This window comes from Takifugu flavidus, chromosome 1 (assembly GCF_003711565.1).
Source record: "Takifugu flavidus isolate HTHZ2018 chromosome 1, ASM371156v2, whole genome shotgun sequence".
In the NCBI taxonomy this organism is placed as follows: Eukaryota; Metazoa; Chordata; class Actinopteri; order Tetraodontiformes; family Tetraodontidae; genus Takifugu; species Takifugu flavidus.
The window spans coordinates 17,552,515-17,574,154 of NC_079520.1; the positions used below are offsets into that span (position 1 = coordinate 17,552,515).

General features: G+C 43.3%; 3 protein-coding genes across 5 annotated transcripts; 1 reads left to right on the top strand and 2 right to left on the bottom strand.

Moving 5' to 3' along the window:
- On the top strand, window positions 1-9,730 carry LOC130522569 (uncharacterized). Of its 2 annotated transcripts, none has more exons than XM_057027091.1 (9): window positions 1-166; window positions 6,890-7,024; window positions 7,161-7,196; window positions 7,355-7,585; window positions 7,674-7,952; window positions 8,140-8,394; window positions 8,469-8,693; window positions 8,784-8,897; window positions 8,963-9,730. In XM_057027091.1, exons 2-9 carry the CDS (start codon window positions 6,985-6,987, stop codon window positions 9,283-9,285), a joined length of 1,503 nt encoding a protein of 500 aa, XP_056883071.1. In that variant the 5' UTR covers window positions 1-166; window positions 6,890-6,984; the 3' UTR covers window positions 9,286-9,730. The 2 variants fall into 2 exon arrangements, with proteins under 2 accessions (XP_056883071.1, XP_056883078.1); XM_057027098.1 differs by lacking the exon at window positions 1-166 and adding an exon at window positions 4,415-4,521.
- Window positions 9,731-9,732: 2 nt separating this feature from the next.
- LOC130522562 (vesicular glutamate transporter 1-like) lies at window positions 9,733-19,317 on the bottom strand. Its single transcript, XM_057027078.1, has 13 exons — window positions 18,608-19,317; window positions 14,934-15,186; window positions 14,714-14,832; window positions 14,519-14,633; window positions 14,345-14,432; window positions 14,140-14,226; window positions 13,896-14,032; window positions 13,520-13,669; window positions 13,288-13,420; window positions 12,780-12,890; window positions 12,482-12,609; window positions 12,320-12,389; window positions 9,733-12,241 (listed from the first exon to the last, which is right to left on the bottom strand). Exons 1-13 carry the CDS (start codon window positions 18,667-18,669, stop codon window positions 11,952-11,954), a joined length of 1,743 nt encoding a protein of 580 aa, XP_056883058.1. The 5' UTR covers window positions 18,670-19,317; the 3' UTR covers window positions 9,733-11,951.
- A 143-nt stretch (window positions 19,318-19,460) lies between these two features.
- Window positions 19,461-21,442, bottom strand: LOC130522608 (uncharacterized). 2 transcript variants are annotated; one of them, XM_057027157.1, is made up of 4 exons: window positions 21,172-21,442; window positions 20,755-20,928; window positions 20,505-20,654; window positions 19,461-20,006 (listed from the first exon to the last, which is right to left on the bottom strand). In XM_057027157.1, exons 1-4 carry the CDS (start codon window positions 21,302-21,304, stop codon window positions 19,783-19,785), a joined length of 681 nt encoding a protein of 226 aa, XP_056883137.1. In that variant the 5' UTR covers window positions 21,305-21,442; the 3' UTR covers window positions 19,461-19,782. The 2 variants fall into 2 exon arrangements, with proteins under 2 accessions (XP_056883137.1, XP_056883146.1); XM_057027166.1 differs by having other exon boundaries at window positions 20,755-20,936; window positions 21,172-21,441.
- Window positions 21,443-21,640: the final 198 nt, after the last annotated feature.

Sequence of the window (21,640 nt, forward strand, 5' to 3'; positions counted from 1 at the left end):
TTTAGGAAGCTGTGCAAAGCCAATTATGGTATGTGCGCCTGGGTGGGTGTATGTGTGTGTGTGAGAGAGAGAGAGAGAGAGAGAGAGAGAAAGAGAAAGAAAGAGAATTAGAACATTTATTGGATCCTTGGAGAATGTCCTCTTCTTCAACCGCTGACATATATAGGTGAGTGTGTTTGACACTTGTACGTCATGTTGTGATTTTATGTCTTTAAGAGAACACTGTTACTGTTTGGACCCCATTAGGATAGACATTTCATGAATTGAACTCCCAAAAACACACCCATGGATTACAGCATGTCATAACCTAGTTTCTACTACTTCAAGGAGGCAGTTTTAAAATACTTCTTTACAATTATGGAGGCATAATTGAATAGAATAATCTACATGAAATGGGGTCTTAACAAGTCTTTGGAGGTTTAATTATTCCCATATAGCTGCAACTGTAGGGAAGCCTGGTTTCGTGAAATTCATTTCTTCATGGTCAGCAATGCCATGCAAGAATTCTTTGATGTATGTTTCTTAATTGAACTCCCAAAAACAAAAAGAAGCTTTAGCATAAGTAGCATACATTAGCCGACACTTCCCTTTACTTTCTCAGAAGCTGTTTTCTGGATTGATACGGAGTTCAAGGCTCTGCGATTGTTCTCTGCCTCACTTTACTCTTCTGAACACCTCTATAAAACCTCATTCCAGACGACCCCCCCATTTTTCTAAAGATGAAGCAGTGAGGTCTTCCAGAGCACCTTACAATAGCATCACTTTTTTATTTGCCCAATTACTCCTTTCTGTGCTTTTCTTTTGTACTCTGGACACTTTGCATCACTCAGTTTGTTGTTCCAATGCATCATAAAAAGATAAATACCTTCCAGTGTGTAGTTCAGCCTGCGATGCTCCCGCTTTTATCCGCAGCGACCTCCTTCATAAACCACAGAGAGCAAAAAGAGGTCGGAGCAGCAAAATTAGAGAAAGATCCAGGTCAGGAAATATGAATGAGAAAATAATCTTGTTCCTTTTCCCCCAACATTTGCATGCTTTCTATTCTGGTATCATGCATCAGTGTCTGAGGGAGCGTCAGTGGGCTGCACACTTTCACCTACTCTCTCTCTCTCTCTCTCTCCTTCTCTCTCTCTCCCCCTCCCTTTCTCTCTCCTTTAGCCTGCCTATGTGGACCTGTGAACCTCCTCTATTCAATCATTTGCTATCTCCTCTTTTCCTTCTCTTTCTTTTGTCACCCATCCACCATTGTATTGAAATGTTCTCCTCCTTCCCTTTCTCTTATTAATTATTTCAGTCAGTCCATAAATCATCGTACCCATCTGGTGTCATGATGTCTTGAACCTTAATCTTTCACTTCCATCGGATGCATGTCATTGGAACCGGAATAGTATTAAGAACAACTGAAATAGCAACTGTTCAAGAAGTTTAAACCTTTACTTTTTCAACTGAAATCAGTCCACAACCAGTAAATCATCAGGCATAATCTGGTCAGAAATCCAAGCGAGACAAGTCAAGACAGGAGAATAATCTGAAGAAAGGCATGGGATGAAAGCTGGGTACTTAAGGAAGTACAGTCTGACACAAGAGGGAAGGAAGGTGAAGCAGGTATAAATAAATGAGGAGAGGAGTGGGGACAATGAGGCACAGATGAGACACTGCTGAGACACACGAGGGTAAAAGGGAGGTAGAGACAAAAGGACAGGACAGGACAGGACAGGACAGGACAGGACAGGACGAGACAGTACAGGATGAGACAGGACAGGACAGGACAGGACAGGACAGGATGAGACAGGACAGGACAGGACAGGACAGGACAGGACGAGACAGGACAGGACGAGACAGGACAGGACAGGACAGGACAGGACAGGACCAAACTGAGAAAGCGAAAATAAACACACATCAGGCATCAACTAACCTGAGAATCCAGTTGTTTCGGTTGGTTTGGAAAAGCTTCATTGCAACACACCTGATGTTTTAGCAGTGTTGTACTTTCTGATATTTAATAGTTCTAATTTTAATAATATTAATAATAACCCTTTTCCCCCCACTCGTTTACCATTATGGCACACGAGGCCCCCAGGCAACCTGCCTCAAAAGGAAACCTAAAACATTCAATTTAATCCACAGTGCTGCTGACGGCTGAGCAGGACCTCCATCATCAACTTTTCCCAAAACTTTATTAATACATTTCTGCAATAATTAAAAAAAACAGTTTCTGTGCATTAAATGCAGTTGGAGTAGTTGATGCATTATGCTTAAATGTATGCTTTTAGGCCTGAGGACAGATGAAGGTAAGCCTGCTTGAAATACATTAACGCACAAAATAGTGCACTCTGGATCATCCTGATAATTCCAGACTCTTAAGGACGGCATAAGAGCTGTACTGGGGGCTCTCCTTCAATGGCCCACGACGTGAACTCAGCACGCTTCCCCCGTAATAGTCCCACTGGCTTTTACAGCCCAGAGTCTCTGCAGAGTTAACACACTAGAGGAAAGAACAGGAGAAGGTTGCAGACTGAACATAGTAAATACACGATGTACAGGATTTTTTTGCGTTTTAATAGGTTTATTTCAAATTACAGAATGTTACCTGAATATTATTGATTCATGTCATTGTGGCAGCACTCTGCTTTGAAAAAAAGAGAAAAAATTATATTGAATAAAAAGATGGATGTGTTTATTCAGCTCTGAAATCCTATCAAAAACCTTTACATGGATATTATGGCTTTTGATTCCTCCCACCGCTGCGCCGCTGGGCTGGCTCATTAATGACCTCTGGTGGTTGTTTTGAGGTACTGAAAGCAGAGGTCGACAGGTCTGCTCACTAAAGGTCATATTTAAATGAGTTGGGTGTGTTTTGTGACTTATACTGGTATATTTTTAAAGGCTACAGAATTATTGATGATGAGTGACTGGGCACAATATGCAGGACACAAAAAAGGCCTAAATTTTCCATTTTCCCTGCTACTGTTTGGTTCTGCCCAACTTGAAATTTTTGGGTTTCACTTTTTCTTTCTATTTGCGCAGCTGTGTCAGAGCAGATCAATGTCTTTATGATCAAGGCTGTCAAGTTTATTGTATTTTTAGTTTTAATTATCTGTATAAAATACCACTTTCATATTGTACAGGGTCATCCAACCTAATTATACTGGGATATGGAATTTAACTCCATACCGTTTAAGTTTAAAGTTCGATTGAGTCTAACATTTGAATGAGTTAGCTGTAAATGTCCCGTGTTTCATTCTTTCTGCATCCTGACAATCATAGAAATATACCATACATACGAATGCTGCACATGGGGCGCCGAATGTCAAAACGTCACAACTAGTTTTCTCATATTTAGCTAAATGGGACAACTAAACCTTATTTAAGTTGAAAGCACCATGGAGGAATATAGATAGTGTGAAATCACTAAAAAAGAGAGTATTGCCCCAAAAGAAACCTGAAAGAGGACTATATTAACTAGAGAGGGATGCTCAGCATATATAACACTGAAATACGAAGATTTAGGCAGAACTAGTTCTCTCTAATTATTACTAAAAATCTTAATAATTTCAAGATTCTGTTTAGTAGAAGTGATAAAGCTCCTAGTTCAATTCCTCCTGAGCTTTACTCCTCAGAAAAATGCAAAGAATTTGTAGTTTATTTCAATCTCAAAGTTGCCAGCATTACAGCCAGTATTGCTGCTGGTGCAGCTCACTACTTTACAACTTCACAGTCCCATACTGCCCTCACTCTCTGCAATTTCTGCCCCAACCAAAGCCATTCAGCACTGCGTAGGCCTCAAAGAACTGATCTTAGCTGGCTCTCTTCCTGCCTTACTCATAGGTCCTACTCTGTGTCTGTTGGTCACTTTAAATCAGAGAATGGGAGCATTTCATGTGGCGTTCTGCAAGGGTCTATTCTTGGCCTCCTTGTGTTTAATTTGTGCATGCTCCCACCTGTCGGCATAATTAATAAACACAATATTCCATATCATTCCTATGCTGACGACGCCCAAATATACCCATCTGTTTCTGCTGCCCACCTGAGCCCTGGGAAGATAAACTCCCTTGTCTGTGAATCCATGTCAGCATGTGATTAGTGTGATTATCGATGCTGACCTTGTTTTTTAAGAAGCTTATTTCTTATTTCTGCTCTTTACCATCTCAGAAACATTTCTCCAGTTAGAGCCATTTTAGCCTCACCAGATTCTCAGAAGTTGGTTACTGCTTTTAGTTTCGGTAGGTTTGACCACTGCAACGCACTTTTCCTGGGAGTAACAAAACAAGCATTTGATAAAATGCAGCTTGTTCAGAATGAGTTTTACCAAGAACTAAAAGGTGACATTCGATTCAACCAAGTATTGGTTGAAATATTTTACTGATAGCTTGTAAAGCTCTGAATGGTGCAGCTCCTTCCTACATCTCTGACGTGCTCACCGCGTACACACCAGACATCATGAAGTAATCTCTCATTATTCCAAAATCAGCTCACGGTGCTTTTGGTCATTTTGGTCGACTCCCGACTACACAAACTCAGGTCTGGTACAACAGTATCTTCTTTTAAAAGTAGACTACAAACGTTTCTTTTCTCACAAGCTTTTAGTTTTTAATGGTTTTTCATTTGCAGTATTACCTTGTTTTTCTCTTTTTGTGTTTTTAGATGTATTTTTACAGATATTTCTTACATAATATTGTGCTTTGTATTTTTTTGTGAAGCACACTGAGTTTGTGCTTGTCGTATAAAATGTGCTATAGACATAATTTGGATAGAATTGAATTAAACAGTCTATAAGTAAATGAAATGTAAATATAAATAGTATATATGCAATTTAATGTTAAATGTAATTATATATAAATTAATGCCGTCAGAAGCTTCTTATTTAATTTTTCAGTTTTAATGGTGATTAACACTCTTTTGCTAAAACTATCAGAACCTCAACAAAGCGCAGTGTTATAGCAACAAACATCTATATGCTTTTCTTTTTATTTATATAAAAGGCAAAATCCAAAGATGACACTTTTCAACCAATCGGTTTGTTTTTTTAAATCTTCTTTTATTCTGCTCTTAACTTGGCAAAAATGCTCAAAACAGCCAAATAAAAAAATATAATATATAAAAAATATAATAAAAAAATCATCACAACTCCATTTCAAAACACCTTACAAACATAGAAAAATATATATTTGGATTTGCATTTAACATTTATGTATAATATGCTGCCTTCACCTGGACACCCTGGATGAGTCTCCAGCTCGTCACATTGGCAACATAGACAGACAGACAGACAGACGTTTGGACAGAACAATTGACCCAAGGTCTTTGGACTGTAGAAGCAAGTCAGAGAACCCAGGAGAGAACATGCAAACCCCACAGAAAGGGGATTTAGTCTGCTAACCTTGCTGTGAGCAGTGCTCATCGTGAGAAATGCTCCTTAGCGATTCATCACACAACATAAAACACACCAGTTGGTGTTGGTAGATTCTGAGAAGACAAGCAGAAATAGAGTGGGTGTTTGGTGTTTGTGTGATGTGCTGGTGACAGTGAGGAACTGGGGGAATGGATTGCACAAAGTCCCCACAAAGATATACTTACACTTACACAGTGTGCGTGTGTGTGTGTGGGTGTGTGTGTGTTTGTAGTATATTTAGTTATGGACTGGTGTTTAGGCAATAACAGAGAAGCAGAAGTGACTGACCCCAGTTCTCAGTCTGGCGTGTGTTTGCTGAGCATCAGCATCATCTCATTTCACACTTTAAAACCGCAGTGTCCTTAAATGACTCGGCAGGATGTGTTGCATATGTACCTCAGTGATTCATCGCATTAACCCAAAGGTACTGACCCCCCACCAGCTCCACCCCTTCTTTATTTGAATTATTATTTATTCTTTATTTAAATTCAAGACAGGTATGTTTTACTGGTGCACAAAATGAACCGTGCATTAGCAACACTGTGAGCAAAGAACAAAGCCAGCAGTGCAATGATGCTGTGAGGATCGGTCTGTCTGAGGGGTGCGAATCCGAGAACAGGCAGAGTAGCCTTCTCATCGAATCTGGCTCCCTTCCCCTTGAATCCAGCAAGCGTTGCGTTCTTGTGTTCTTGCATTCTTGTGTTCTTGCATTCTTGTGTTCTTGCGTTCTTGTGTTCTTGTGTTCTTGTGTTCTTGCGTTCTTGCGTTTTTGTGTTCTTTGTGTTCTTGCGTTCTTGCATTTTTGTGTTCTTGTATTCTTGTGTTCTTGCGTTCTTGTGTTCTTGTGTTCTTTGTGTTCTTGCGTTCTTGCATTTTTGTGTTCTTGCATTCTTGTGTTCTTGCGTTTTTGTGTTCTTTGCGTTCTTGCATTCTTGCATTCTTGTGTTCTTGCATTCTTGTGTTCTTGCGTTTTTGTGTTCTTTGTGTTCTTGCATTCTTGTGTTCTTGCGTTCTTAAGTTCTTGCGTTTTTGTGTTCCGCACCTTCATGCAGCTGAAGGAAGTGTTCCTTCATTTTTCTTGGTACTAGGCTAGAATTGCTCAACTTGGCACTGCAAATCATTCAGTTAGGACGCTGTTAGGACCCCCATCTGTTATACATGTGAATCCATATTGTACGTACTCGTGCTCGTGCTCAACGGGGTTAAAATGTTAAGAAAGAAATCGCACGACGTGCCATCACAACAGTCACAAGTCAGCTACTGAGCGCCAAATTCCCTGCAGCCAATGAGGGCCAAGCGAGGCGTCATCCCGCACCATATGAGTCGGGTGTGTGTCTTGACCTCTGCCGAATGCCTGAGACTGACTCACCGAACCCCTGGGGTTCGATTGAACCCAGGTTAAGACCCACCGCATTAACCTACCCCCCATATAGACGTGATTAAATGGTGTGCATCATCTTAAATCTTGCGTTTCTCTTCATTTATTTGTGTGCGCAGTCTTCAATCCTGACGAGAGAGACGCCTCGTTGTTGCCACACACTTCCTCAGTAGCTGAAGCCTGGAGTAAAGTGAGTCCAGCTGGTCTGTGAACGATGGCCGGAGGAAAACACCTGCTGCTGCTGCTGCTGCCAGGTCAGGCGAAGGTTTTAGGATTGTCAATATTTTTGTTTTTACATTGGAGGATTGAATTGTTGATCTTTGGTGAAAGGTATCGAGGGTTTGGACCCATGGACTTTTTAATCCTTCATTTATTTATTTATTTTTACAGCGTCCGTCTTCTTGGGCGGAGGTCAAAGCCAGACAGGTATTTCACACTGACTCTGTTTTATTATTTTTTTGAATCAATTTTTCAAATGTTTGCTGTTTTTGAGTAGCACTAATTCCAATTTCTCCTCTACTCTAAGCTGGACACGTCTTAAATGCTTCAGGGAATAAAAGTATGACTTCTTTCTTCTTTTGCAGTGGTCATGTTTCCGCCCTTACAGCAGGTCCACATTGGGGACTTATTTTATCTGAGATGTAATGACTCTGGCAATGGTATGAGTCAGATGAGGTGGTTCCACAATGACAAAGCTCTTCAAACGTCAAATTATGAAATAAAGATACAATTCGCTGCCTCCAAGCACTCGGGGACGTATCGCTGTGAGATCGATGGAAGAAGTAGCAGCAACAATTTGCCCATCAGCGTTCTGAGTAAGCTAAACACACCCTCGCACTGAGCTTTGACTTCCTAAAAATGAAGGAATTCATGCTATGTTGCTGCTTTTTCTATGTGATTCAGACTACCACCCCAGAGCTTCCCTCACCCTGCAGACCGGCCAGCCAGTGATGCAGCCTCGTGGTTCTGTCACCCTGAGACTGGACCACAGCAGTGGTCTGCATGGATGGAACTGCTTCGTCATCAGAGGATACGAAATGAAATTAATTAAGTTGTTGATAAAGGGAGACAACATGAGCTTGGAGTTCCAACCCAATAGCATGACAAGCCCTGAGAACGTTTTCTGGTGTTCTAATGCTGATAAAAGCAAGAGAAGTAACCAGGTCACCATCAGGACCTCGGGTAGGTGTTCCAACCTGCAGATTCGGCTGTGTTCTTCAAACATGGGGAGGAATGAAAATACTGTTTGCATTTTTAACCCTCTGCAAGTTTCAGCTTGGTTGGTGGTTTTGCCCGTCCAGCATTCACTCTTTCTCTGTTTATTTATTCAATTATCTCTAAGCAGCCCTTTGGTGGCCTCTCGTTTCAGACAAACGCTTAGCCATGGAGATGTATTTCGCGCCTGCGATCGTCGGGGGGGGTCTGATCCTCAGGTGCCTCAGCTGGGACAGGCAGGACGTTTCTCGTGTTGTTTTTTATAAAAACAACGCCGTCATGCTGGCCAGCACCAGCCCCACCCACAGGATGTTTTCTGTGGCAGAAGCAGATCAGGGAGCCTATAAGTGTAGCACCACCTTAGCCGACCAGGACCTGGCCTCTGATGCACAAGAGCTGTTCATCCACGGTTCGTCAATCCCCCCAAAAAATGGTATCAAGGCCTTTTCCATCATGTTGACCACGGTCTGTGCTCTATTTCAGTGGGCGGAATGAGACCTAAGGTTTCTGGAATTTTGCAAGTCTCCTGCTCTTGTCCAGAATGCCCAACTGGGACTCATTACATGTGGTATAAGATGGACCAGGAAAATCGGCCTTTGAAGCTTCCAGGGAACAACCAAGCATCCATGAAGCCGGATGGGAAGGGGACCTACGCGTGCGTGGCCCTGTGGGACTCTGGAAGGACCTTGATCAGCAAAGGTCACTACTGTGAGTAAATCAAGCATCTGCACACAGTTATGCCCCTCTAAAGATGCTGTGTCCACCAAGCTTTTGTTAAACATCGCTCCTCTGCTACAGATAACCCAATCATCGGAATAGTCATGATCGGCCTCATTATTCTGCTCATAATAACAGTGGTAGTGGCTGTGGTAGTCTTCAGGAAGTGGAAACAGAGACGCCGTGGTCACACTGGTGGGTACTTATTTGTCACGTTCTGTCAGTACAGCAGGAAGCTTCAAAGGCCGCTGTCATTGCAGGACCATTGTACGAGGACGTGGCGCTGAAATTACAAGAGGGGGGGGACGACAGATACGAGAGGCTGCAAAGGCTTGGCGCCCAAAAGGAGAGTGAGTACGACGTCATCCACCAAGCGGACCCAGACAGGGCGAAAAAAGAGGGACACTATGAACCCCTGGCAAAGGCTGGAATGGACGAGGGGGTGTATCACACCCTGGGAATGGAGGGAGGGGGGGGCGGAGCAGCAGTGGGGGGGTACGAAGCGCTGCAAAGAAAGACGATGAAAGACGACACCTACCACAGCATAGGGATGGAAGGAGCAGCAGGTGGAGAAGAAAAATGAAGATCTATCTATCTATCTATCTATCTATCTATCTATCTATCTATCTATCTATCTATCTATCTATCTATCTATCCATCCATCCATCCATCCATCCATCCATCCATCGATCTATCTATCTATCTATCTATCTATCTATCTATCTATCTATCTATCTATCTATCTATCTATCTATCTATCTATCTATCTATCTATCTATCTATCTATCTATCTATCTATCTATCTATATTGATGTTTATCTCTTTCTGACATGTATCCTGATAATTTTTTGCTGCATCAAGCTAAAACCAAAGTGCTTTCAGTAAAGGAAACTTGTGAATCACCTTTATTGTAATTTTACAGGTCATTATTTATTTGACCTTGATATTTCATACTTTATATCTGACTGTGCACCCCCCCCCCCCCCCCCCCCCAGTTTGCAATGCAATAAAGCTTCTTTGATGCAAAAGGTCGTGCGCTGAAATATTGGACCATTTTAATGGAACGTGGTGGGTGTGTATTTTAAAGCACACTTGATCACAGTCACATTTATATAGGTGCATTTTCCTTTTCTTTATATCACAAACTCTGAAGCGAGGTGCAGTTTTATCTGAAGCTCTTGCTGGTGACATATCTACGGTACTGGTGAGGTGGAGGCTCTCTGAGCCGGCTGAGGAACCCTGGGGAACCCTCACTGTGGTGCCAGAAAAATCTATGCCTTCTTCATTGCACCACTCTCACGCTTCCGCCTGGTGATCGATACAATGGCGAGCAAGCAGGGCGGCGTCTCTGTGAGTAACGTCAAACCACCGTATCCAAGCATCAACATTATTAGCCCATGAATCAGGATGGATGCAGCTCACAAATGTGACTATCATTTTTCTGAACAATAAAACTGACCCAACAAATATCAAAACACTTTGTATTTACCAGTGAATCTCTAGTGGTTGTAAATGAATCGACGCTTCTAGCTTTTATTATCCCATCATTTCCACATACACGTCGTCAGAGGATTCCAGTCCAGAAGAACATTAAATGAATGAAAATAACAAAATTAAGTAAAAATACTAATGTTATAGAACATTTATCAGTCACCCCACAATCTAACACAGGGGTACTTAAAAGTCCAGTGTGTAAGGTGGAGATGAAAAACCTGAGTGTCTGTGGCGTCGTGAATGATCAGTAGTAAAGCTCATCTGCTATCTCTTCCAGGCTACTGTACAAATATGGCAGGAAAACATGCTAGCACCCCTGGAGGATGACCCAGGTCCATGTTTGTACAAACAAATAATTTAATCCAGATTAAATTAAAAGTGATTGTGATTATTCTTCTAAATATATTCTACCATTTCTGACAGTGGAATGTTAAACATCTTACACATTGGACCTTTAAACATTTGCTTTGGGGCTAGCTAGTTAAAACACAAACAAAAACAACAGAAAACTTCTCAAATACAGTGACATCTCTGTGTTTGTTCCATTTTAAATAGCCTTCAGTTTAATTTAATGTATATTGTGGGAGTATAAAAGAAAAAATGGGGCATTTAAAGCTCACATTTTCAAACAAAATCAATGATCAACAATGTCTTTAACTCAACATTTTTTTTAAACATGTGCTACATGACTGGCAAAACAAGGGTCACTGCCCCCCCTCTAAGAAATAAAGGCTATGCAATAAAGCTTTAGCAAAATGAAATTTATTAGGATTTTGAGAGTGTAAAAAATGAAATTAATTTGGTGAAGGACTGCAAATATTCCAGTTAATGGCATTCCTTCCTATTTTTCCACAAGGCATTTATTGTTTCTCAGCAGCCTCACGGGTCCCAAGCCTTGCATATAAAACATTAAATCTAGATGCTAAAGTGATAAATGTCAGCATGGGCCATGCCAGCAGTTTTAAAACCAGCTCCTCACTAAAGGTGTTCAATTCTCAGTGGCTGAAGAAGTTAACCTTACAATGCATGTTGATGTATTGGCACAAGAACATATTTTTTTCTTAAAATTGTGCACAATAAGGACAAAGGAACTCCTGTTTGGGCTCGACAAATGTTGAACACTGGAGTTAGTTGATTTCCTTTTATGCATTTTCCAACTACCAGACTACTCATTTTTGATATGTATGACCATAATTCAAAAGTAGCTCATGTGCATTTTTTAAGAACAGTGAAATAAACTTTATTAAATAAGAGACAGCTGTGGTCAGTGCTAACGGATTAGCATTCTAATTGCATGTTTTGCAACAGTGCAGTGTTTTCTTCGCATGTGCATATTATCTTTTAATAAAACTCTGGTCATATCAGTGCACATTACACCACAGTAATTCTTCCCCTGACAGCAGAAAATGCTCTTGCAGAGACCTGTAACTGAAACTTGTGTGAGAAGCATAAAAATAGAACACAAATGCCGCATCTGGCCTAAAACAAACTCCTCCCAAAAATTGAAGAAAGTCTGACGGTTCCTAGAATACTGACAAAGTACACAGAGGCAATCACACAAAAACACACAGCACATCGACTAATGTCTTCAGCTTTATGTTGGAGTCTCTTTGAAATGATTTCAGTCATGTACAGACTTGCTGAAAACGTCCCCTCCCTCAAAAAATCCACTCACGTAAAGTTCTTGATCCCATCATGTGGCCCTCTGCACTGTCACGGCCTTTTTTTTAAACTATGTACAGGGTGCTCCTGTTTCTATGTCAGCTCTCTGTCCATTTCGCCTCTGTAAAGGTAATTATTGGTCCCAGCCGGTTGAACGTACTCCTCAGTTTTGTCCCAGTCTGAGACCCAGCCCCCCCCTCCAATTCCTCCTGCTCCATTGGGGTCTGCCCCCTGGTTCGTGGCTCCATAGCCAGCTCCACCGCTTGTTCGATACAGTTCCTCTGTTTCATTTGCGAGCTCATCTTCATCCAAGATTCCACATTTTTCATCGCTCAGCTGTTCCGGCTCAGCCCAAGCTTGTTTCTCTCCCGATGCAAAGAGGCCTGAAAAACACAGACACAGAATGTGTATTTTTATACATCTGAACCCACTGATGATGATGATGATGAATATATACAGACCATAGAATATAACACCTCCATAATGAACGAGGGAGGCGATCAGGAACACACCCTGCCACTCCTCCCTTGTCTACAGAGAGAGTGTAATGAAAGAGTAGAGCGTAAAAAATAGATTTTATTTGAAAAAAGTGACAGAATGCTGAGAACGCGGATGTTTCTCACCTTGTGTTTGGTCATAGCACCGACTATGAGTGGGCAAACCATCCCGGACAGGGTGCCCACACCGTTGGAGATGCCCATAAGTATGCTAGCGTAGCGCGGTGCAATGTCCAGGTGGTTGACATTGAAACCTTGTGAAGGAGACAAAATGCATAAGTAGCAGGGATGCAATAAGATGGTAGAAACACATTCATGTTACTTCTATTTGCACTTTTTGTAGCCGAAAGGTTCATAATCTGTTTATGTACTGCAGGACAAATGGCCACTGATGCTGATATGTTCATATAAAATATGTCCTAACCTGAAATAGCAAATCCAGAGAAGCCCACCGCCAGGACCAGGAATGTAATGGCGACACCTCTGGTGTGTGAGAAGCCCACCACCAGCAGCAGGGTGGCCTCCATCCCAAACCCTGAATCACATGAAGCCGATTGCAGAGAAACAAAGATGGCGGGTGAGTTTCATATGAGGAAGTAAGAAGACATCAGTTCTAAGAAGTTCTCTCTTTTCAAAGAAAGCTGGGAATCCTGTTTCTTGACACAAATGAAGTAATGCTTTAATACTTCTTCATTTCACTTCAGTATTGATTTTGGACTAGAGTTCAAAAATAGACAAAGGCGCATCTGGTTGATGCTGACTGAGCATTCCCAGAATAAAACCCACTAATAACACTTACCAAACATTCTCCTTCACTCAACTAACTACCAGTTTGTGAGAATAAACTAAACCTCTGACTAAATGGAAAGTGTCATTCCAGAACAGAAAGTAAAAAAAACATTTCACATAAATAACGTTGATCCTTCTCTCACCTCCACAGTTCATCATTTTCCGGACATTAGTTGTGGTCATGATGTGGTTGGAGCGCAAGTAATCAGCAATCTGCCCTCCAATGGGCACAATGATAGTCATCACAAGGTGGGGGAGGGCAGAAAGTAATCCTACCTAGAGGAGAGGAAAAACACGCTTTCACATCAAAGAAGAGAGCCCTCTTGTGGCCAGTGGCTGTCACAACATGCACAGCAGGCAGGGCTCCTGCGCTACCTTGCTAATCTCGAAGCCAAACACCTCCTCAAAGTACGCAGGCTGGCTGATGAGAAGCAAATAGAAAGTCCAGCTTCTGCAGAAATTAGCCACGATGATGGCGTAAACTGGCATGGACGTAAAGAAGGCCCTCCATGGCGTGTTGAATTTCTGCAACAGAAAAGTGTCCTGCGCTTAGAAAACCTCTGCAATCGGTTACTGGTTCTTTTTCAAGCATGCACAAATTAGGTTCTGCTTTTAATTTTCATTTCTTGGTTCTAACTGTTATTAAAGTTGATGCCACCTGCCAGAGACAGTCATGGGGGGGGGGGCAGGGGGCAAAAAGTCTGCTGGCATCAGTATCACCAGGAGAGCACGTGAAGATCGTGTTTCATACCGTAATCGAATGCTGCGCTGAGTCACCAATACTTTCTTCGATGTATTTCCTCTCCTCCTCTGTGATGGTGGGATGAGCTGCGGGGCTTTCATATGACACTAACAACCAGAAGCAATACCACATGATCCCGAAAGTTCCTGAAGGCCACAGAGGACAGGTGGATGAATGGGGGCCAGAGGTGTTAGTGCATCAATGTTGCAACAACAACAACAACAACAGACACATGTCTCCTTAAGTCCCCTACCGTACACGTAAAAGACCGAAGACCATCCTGAATACTGCACGAGGATCCCAGCTAAAGGCATGGCAATCACAGCCCCAGCGTAAGAACCTTGAACAGAAATGAGCTCGTCAGTCTTCGGAAAATGACCTTTTTTTTTAATTTAGAAAAAGAAAAACCCTATTTGTTTTCTTGCCATCAGCTCACTGATCACAGCAGAGGAACTCACCACAGAAAGCTGTCGTGGCGAGACGACTTCTCTCGAGGGGGGGCGCCCACTTTGCCCAAATACCGTGACACGCTGGATATGAAACGCCCTGTGGGATGGAGCAAATACCAATAAAAACCCAATCATTGCATGTTTCCTCCGTAGAAAACAAAAGGAGTAACAGGTATGAAGCACCTCCACGAGTCCTTGGAGCACCCTGACAATGATGACACAGCCGAAATGCATTCGCGCTGCCGTAGGGATGAACATGTTGAGGCAGGATGTGGCCACTATGGCAAAGCCAAACACCCTGGAAGAACAGACGAAAAGAGAAAACAGGCACGTTAAAAGGCTGCGTAATCGTCTCGGACGCACAGCGTGGAGACATACTTGTTTGCGGCGAATTTTTGACAAATGAATCCTCCCGGGATTTGAGTCACAATGTATCCCCAGAAGAAGGAGCCATGGATCATTCCCACCGTTTCTGGATCCCAGTCAAACTGAGCTTCCTGTTTAGGACGGTAAATAACACAGGATCACAGTTGGCTGGATTATGTGAAGAGAAAGAACAACCAAGGGGATTTGTCTCTGTAATGTCACTGCTCCTCACCACCACAATCTCTTTGTTGTCTCTAAAGATGGTGTGGCTGTTGACCATGCTGACGATGGCCACGCCCAAGTTACACCGGATCCCAAAAGAGATGCAGAAGCCGATGCCGGAGAGGATGGCGATGATGTAGCGGCGGGGCAGGCCGAAGCATGTGCAGTCCACCACGGGCAGCTCTTTCTCCTCCACCGTCTCTGGTCGACCCTCTGCTGAGAGCTCGATGGTCTCGCCATTTTCCTGTTTCTTCTCGAGAACTCTGTGCACATGTAAAGTATCGAGGCCTATGTAATAGTGTATAGAATATGATAATTACTTAATTATGATAATTAGTTATCATCCTGTTCATCTGGACAGGAGCTCATGGCGGTCTTCGACACGTAGGAGAGCAGCAGCTACAACCTCAGCTCACTCCTTTAGGTAAGAGGGTGTTTTCCAGTTTAGATTTTGGATGTGAAAAGACAACAATTCTGGAAAATTCTGGAATTCAGATCAAATCGTGAAGAAATCATGTGGGGGAACCACAATGGTTCCCCCACATTACTGCTGCCCCACTGTCCACCTCAAGGAGCTTTAGATACGTCCACTTCACACCTCCATCCATTCCCTACCCTTCCCTGGACCAGAAAAAAACAAGTTCTCTCTGGAGTGGTAATTCATTAGACCTTCATGCATTAGGTGGAAAGATGTAAACGTCTGTTTTATGAAGGCAAAAGGAAGAACAAAGCTGTAACAAACACTTGTGGTTGTGGTGAGGCATCGGCAGCATCCACACGTCCCCACGGTTGGCGAAGCACAGCCCACAGGTGCTTCACATTTTTGTTCGTACTGGGCCAACGAACCGCACTTTTGTCCAAACACAAGCGTCTCATTTGCTCTCAGATGGAGCCACCCAGTGTACGCTGAAGCTCAAAAGCTGATGATGAGAAATACACGCCTGCTGTCCCCAAACTTGGACTCAGAGATCTTAACCCGAAATATCAGAAAAACACAAATACAATAGAGAAAACCAGACCTAACAGCTACAGTTAGCATGCTCCCAAATACCAATATTAAAAAAAACTGGAGCCTGAACTCTTCAATCAAGCCTTAAAGCTTCAATCCTCCCTCCATAATTAATCTATACATGGAAACAATTCAGTGACATATCAGCTCATTGATTTTTTTGTCTTTTTGACACAGTGGAATGGGGGTTGGTAGACAGACAGCTGAAGGTTAGCTACTCGTGTCCTGCTGTTTGTGTATAACCTGCCTTCATCTTGTCTCAGGAGAAACCCAGAGGGAACCATGACCTCTGGCACCCTGCAGTGGAACACCCATCAAATATGTATCTTAACTCAGCAGCTCATCTATTAGGTATGAAGTGAGCAGTGCTGAGAACTGCCTCTGATTTTCCCATCACACTGTTATTCAGTTCTGTATTTACCATCCCATCATCTCCACCTCGACCACGTGTCACCCTCTCGCCAACATTGATCGGAGGAACGTTGCTCATCAGCACCATCCACATCCTGACTCCGGGATCAGGTTCGATTCCCAAATGGAGCCCCAAAACCGACACCTCACTTCCATTCAATCCAATTTTTTCCACATAAACATCATTATCGACTTGCCATTGCCTCTCTGTATCCCTTTAGCTGAGTCAGAGATGCTCTTTTGAACTAAGTAGACCTTCAAAATATAATATTTTCAAACCGAGCCATTTAGTGTGCACAGAAATGGACAGATTAGTTATGATGGATCACAGACAGGTACGCAAATCCTCATTTATGCTTTAGATCCTTTTCAAGGCATCATAACGTCTAGGTTCAGTGATCTTGTTGTTCCTTGGTGAAATCAGTGAAGCAGCAGGGAGCGTGATGACCGTCGCTGAGCACTAAAGACTTGCCTGCTACACAGCGGCGTGTGTGTGTCCTTCAGAGAAACGTCTTTAAATAATCTGCTTTCAGCTATTTACAGCTCTAGAAATATGAAATGTGGGCTCTATTAGTTACCATGAGTATGGATTCGAAGAGCTCTCAACGCTGATCAAGTATTAATGACACTTGTGAATTATTGATATCTTTGACTCTCTTGAACTATTTTTGTCTGCGGAGGTCTCTCTCGTCCTCAGCAATGCCACTTAGCACTCCCCAGACTCACGCACATTCCACAGCATTCTCCTGTTCCTTATCACAATTTGTTCCTCTGCTCTTTTGCATGGGGGACAAAGTTGTGAGGAGCAGGACATTAGCGTCCGCAGCTCTCCTTCCCAGTTAATCTCTTAATTCATACAACAAGGACAAATGTCAGGGCAGTTCAGCAGCTTGGAGTCGTTGATTGGATAAGGAGTTGAATCAATTGGTCGTTTAAAAGTTTGGAAAGGTGGCTCTTCTAAACCTGGACCATTACCTTAGAAAATTCAAACAGGACCCTTAAAAGCACCACACTGACATTCTAAAAGCCTCTATTTTAATTTATGGACCTAATGTTTTGAGAACTTCTGCAATTCTATATCATGGATATAAGTACAGAGTATTTATTAAATCTTGTAATAATTTCCCATATATGGAGTTTGAAATGCTCATTTAACACCTAATAAATCCAATTATGAAATAGTTCTAGCTAGACTATAACACCTGTCCCACATGCTAAAAATCGCGCAGTTCAACAGATGGTTTGAAAGCAAGAGTTGCGTGTTGCGTGCACAGGACGCGGCCGGAAGTGAGCCGGTGTCCTTTACGCACGACAGCAAGGTACCACGGGAACACCTGCGAGCACGTGCGCTCCGCGGAAGTGACAGCTGATTGGCCGCTTCGAGTTCTGCCGGCCTAATCTGGAGGGGGGGGGGGGGGGGGGGGGGCAGCGAAGTAGGCAAGGTAGAGGAGTTGGTCAAGGTGTGCAGCCCGGGGGATTTACGTGGGCCGACAGCTTGGACGAACAGAGGCTATTTCTGGAGAGGATTTGTGCGTTTAGACACTGCAGCAAATCCCGAGAGGAAGGAAGAGGATCACTGACACCATGTTTGCGTTCAGATAGCCATCCCTGGTTCTACCCGCACCCTTTGGGTGGTGGTGGTGGTAATTGGAAAACGACAGGTTACTGAGTTCACGTGAAGTAAAGCTGTTTCCCTCGGTTCTGACCCCTCTCGGGTCTGTTAGTTAACTACCTGAGTTTCCACTACAGGTAAGGCAGAGCAGCCCCATCAAAGACGACCCGGTGACGTCATGAGCATGATGACAAAATAGGTCGTAAAAGCAGAAAAACCTCCATCATGAAATGGACAACAATGAATCAAACAAGCTGAAATAACAGAGCTCGCGCCTCAGAGTACACTGGCACCGTCTCAAAAGAAACGCAGTCCTTTTCATTTGTTTCCGTCCTCCTTTTAGAGTGATAAATTGCGTGCGTCTTTCTTGTGTGGCAGATTCTTTGGCCTATTAGCGGACAGATGTGCCAGGTCATCCAACACCATAATCCAAGGCCCTGCTCACTTTGATCTCCAGGACACTGGTTTGGTTTTTAACATAAATACCAGTTTTTAAACTGTGTTGCCCCTTGACGCATGTTACTCTCAAAAATCTCTCTATATATTTTTTAAATGGCGCCCGTCTGTCACTTTGTACAATTCAACGTTATTATTATTATTCTCATTTTTCATGTTTATTCATATTTTTTATCAATGTTAAGGGTTTACATACCCGTATATTTTCCCGAGGGTCTTGGCTGCCGCGACCTTAAACCTATCCGGCCGGATCTCCATCCTTCCTGCTCCAGGATCCGACCAATGTGCAGTCTTTGCGCGCTCTCGACCGAGCGCACAGCCTTCTCCGCCCCGTTTTTTCTTATTTGGAGATGAAAAACCACAATCTTACTCGGTCGTGTGATTCCTCAGCCGTCCGTCTCCTGTGTGAAGTGGTCAGCGACGGCGATTGTCCAGGTTTAAATAGCTTCAACTTCCTTTATATAAAACCAACCAAGCAGACATCGTCAGTCCTACTTTGCCAGACTGCTTTAATGTCGGGATGAACTTCTTTGTGCTCCTTGCTGTCCCAAAGGTTTTCCGACCCGCTGGAGGCAACTTTAGACAAGATTGGTGGCCAAACAGTGTCTCTGGCCGTGGTCCTGAAACCAGATTACCGCTGCCTGCGCGTTAATCTCTCCAACTGTGTGTGGAGTGACTGGGAGGTAGCATGTCACTTCCTTCCCCACAGCCCGGCGTTTTAAGCAGCAACTATTCATGTCGTGTCTATTCTTAGCCCATGAAGCCTTGAATGGAGCAAGTTGGAGTAAACAGTGCCCCACTGAAGGATATTGAAGAATCCCTAGGTATTTGAAACCAAGGAGGGGCGGCAGGCTCTCTGGAGAACCTCAGATTTTTATTAATTTTTTATTTTTCAAAAGGCTGTTATGAGGTCCACCTTTGGAAGATTTTTTTTTTCTCATTTAAAATAAACCATGAGAGCATCATAACTGCACTGTCTTTTTATGTGTAAATCTTCATCTCTGGAACTTGTCTTAAAAATCAACTTAAAAAAAAATCGACTCAGCCTGTTATTTATTTATTTATTTATTTTTTGCAGTGGTTATTGGAATATGGGGTTATGAAAAGAACAGCACTTCTTTCATCTATGAAAATGTATTTCCCAATCATAAATGATAGCGGGATGATCCAAAGCAAACAAATCAAATCACGTGCAACAAACACCTTTTGATTAATCAAGGTGCTGCTATTAACGGACGATGGCTCACGCTAACATGTCTGGCGGCACGAGTTAGCAGCAGTTACTGGGTCAGATGGCTGCATTTGAGGGACGCAAAACAGAAATTCCATGCACATTTAGACAAAAACTACTTGCTGTCGTCCTATTCTGTATCAGATGCAGCTCTTCTCCAAGTCTTTTGCTGATATGGTTCTCATAGAGCGAGAGGAGACGAAGTGTGGAGGGAAGGGCATGGCGGCGGGAGGAGGAGACAGGCTGGGTGGCACAGAGATGATGGACGGAGTGTCGGAGAGGGAGCCGTAACCACCTCTCTGGACCTCTGCCGTGCTGGACCCGACAGAGTGGAAGAAAATGGCAGGAGGGTCCGACAGGAAATCTGGAATGAGACAGAAGTGGTTTCACAAATCCAACATTTACTGTTAAGGTTTTCCCAATGAAACCACACACAAGGACGGGAAGCTGGAAAATGCTCCCAATAAGCCGGAGAAGCCATGATGGAAGATGAGTAAAGATGAAATAACAGGCTGATGTTTGACAACCCAGCTGGCCTGTGATGCTCACAACAAAAGACACCCAGGAGACAAGAGAGGGGAAAAAAACTGTTGATGAGTCCAGCAGTTTCCTCTGAAAGAAGCTCTCTTTGTGTCTGCTCATGAGGAGACAGCCTCAATTTTCATTTTTAGCCTCATTTTGTCACTTTTTTAATGCTCGTCTCTTTTGTTCGGTTGACAGGTTTTTTGTTGCGGTGACACGCTGTAGTGTAGGCAGGCAAGATCCGAGTATTTTTGCACGCACAGTCATGCTCCTCTGACAGTCCCCGCGGAGAGCGCGGGCTACAAACCATTAACAGTATTACAGAAATCAGCACATTTACCCGAGTCTTCATTCAGCTGGGCGTGCAGGTATTGCTGCTTGGGGTAGAATTTGGTGTAGATGCAGTAGACCGCAGCCATGAGGGCAAAGGTCCCGATGGATGCAGCGATGAAGAGACCCACTTTGGCGTTTTCTTTATCCAAGGAGGCATCTGATGAGGCCCAAACACAGGCAGCAGTTACAGCACAGGGGACTGCGTGAACAGCACATTTGTGGTCGCAGCGTGCAGCATCTATTTGGATCACACCTACACGTTTGCTTCACATCCAAACGAGCGGACTCCCCTACTTCATGCAGCTGCCGTACGTGAGGTGGAGCAAGAGGAGGATGGAGATCATTCTGCTCAGACTGCAGGGTCCTCGGGGGGGAAATCAGCAACAGGCAGACGGCTGCCAGAACCGCCATGTACATCATAATATGTGCACCTATAAAACTAAAGATCATCAGGAAAAAATGACACATAAAGGTCCCCTAGTGTACTGCATTAGTGAACAGGTCACCCAGTAAAGCTTAAGCAGCCATAGTTAACCCATTAGTTAGTAAGTAGCAGTTTAAAGTAGTAGCAGTTTAAATTATCATCCCACTGGTGTTATGAGCCAAAATAGTTTTCTAGTAAGCATTTAAAAAGGCCTTGACATTAACTTACAAAGTCATTAGTTTAGGCTTACCTGAATGGAGGATGTGTGTCTGTTGGTTGGGTGTTGGCTCTGTCCTTGTTATCTCTCCCTGAACCAAGCGCAGCTGCAGCCAAGACAACTCGAGTCCCCAGACACAGTGTAATACCACGGAGACCACTGGCATGGTTACCACACCAGGCTGGGTCAGTGATAACTATATAAATATTTGTTGTTCATGTACAGCTTGAACCCAAGTGTAAGACGTTTGAAGGGGGGAAAGCTTCTTGACACGTTAGCCTTGAGGCTGCATGTTAGCATAGCATAATAAAGAGGCAACGAACAGTATTTTTGGCAAGATGTCAAAAATGAAACAATGTTGAGCACGACAGAGCTCCCTGCTGACGCCTGGCAGTACTGCTGACACGTCAGGCATTCTGTCCATGAAATATGAAGCCAGAACAAGCTTGCACCACCACTGCCATGAGTTTCCATCTTAGTGATCATTCTGAGTGCTTATTCC

Excerpts from the sequence above, each read along its gene's own strand:
- LOC130522569 (XM_057027091.1), top strand. The coding sequence starts at position 6,985 with ATGGCCGGAGGAAAACACCTGCTGCTGCTGCTGCTGCCAG. Across the intron at positions 7,197-7,354 it reads CGGAGGTCAAAGCCAGACAG|TGGTCATGTTTCCGCCCTTA; the intron begins GTATTTCACACT and ends CTTCTTTTGCAG. Across the intron at positions 7,953-8,139 it reads GGTCACCATCAGGACCTCGG|ACAAACGCTTAGCCATGGAG; the intron begins GTAGGTGTTCCA and ends CTCTCGTTTCAG.
- LOC130522562 (XM_057027078.1), bottom strand. The coding sequence starts at position 18,669 with ATGGAGATCCGGCCGGATAGGTTTAAGGTCGCGGCAGCCAAGACCCTC. Across the intron at positions 14,634-14,713 it reads CAAAAATTCGCCGCAAACAA|GGTGTTTGGCTTTGCCATAG; the intron begins GTATGTCTCCAC and ends CTGTTCTTCCAG. Across the intron at positions 14,227-14,344 it reads CGCCACGACAGCTTTCTGTG|GTTCTTACGCTGGGGCTGTG; the intron begins GTGAGTTCCTCT and ends TTTCTGTTCAAG.
- LOC130522608 (XM_057027157.1), bottom strand. The coding sequence starts at position 21,304 with ATGCCAGTGGTCTCCGTGGTATTACACTGTGTCTGGGGACTCGAGTTG. Across the intron at positions 20,929-21,171 it reads GACACACATCCTCCATTCAG|GTGCACATATTATGATGTAC; the intron begins GTAAGCCTAAAC and ends TTAGTTTTATAG. Across the intron at positions 20,007-20,504 it reads CCAGCTGAATGAAGACTCGG|ATTTCCTGTCGGACCCTCCT; the intron begins GTAAATGTGCTG and ends GTCTCATTCCAG.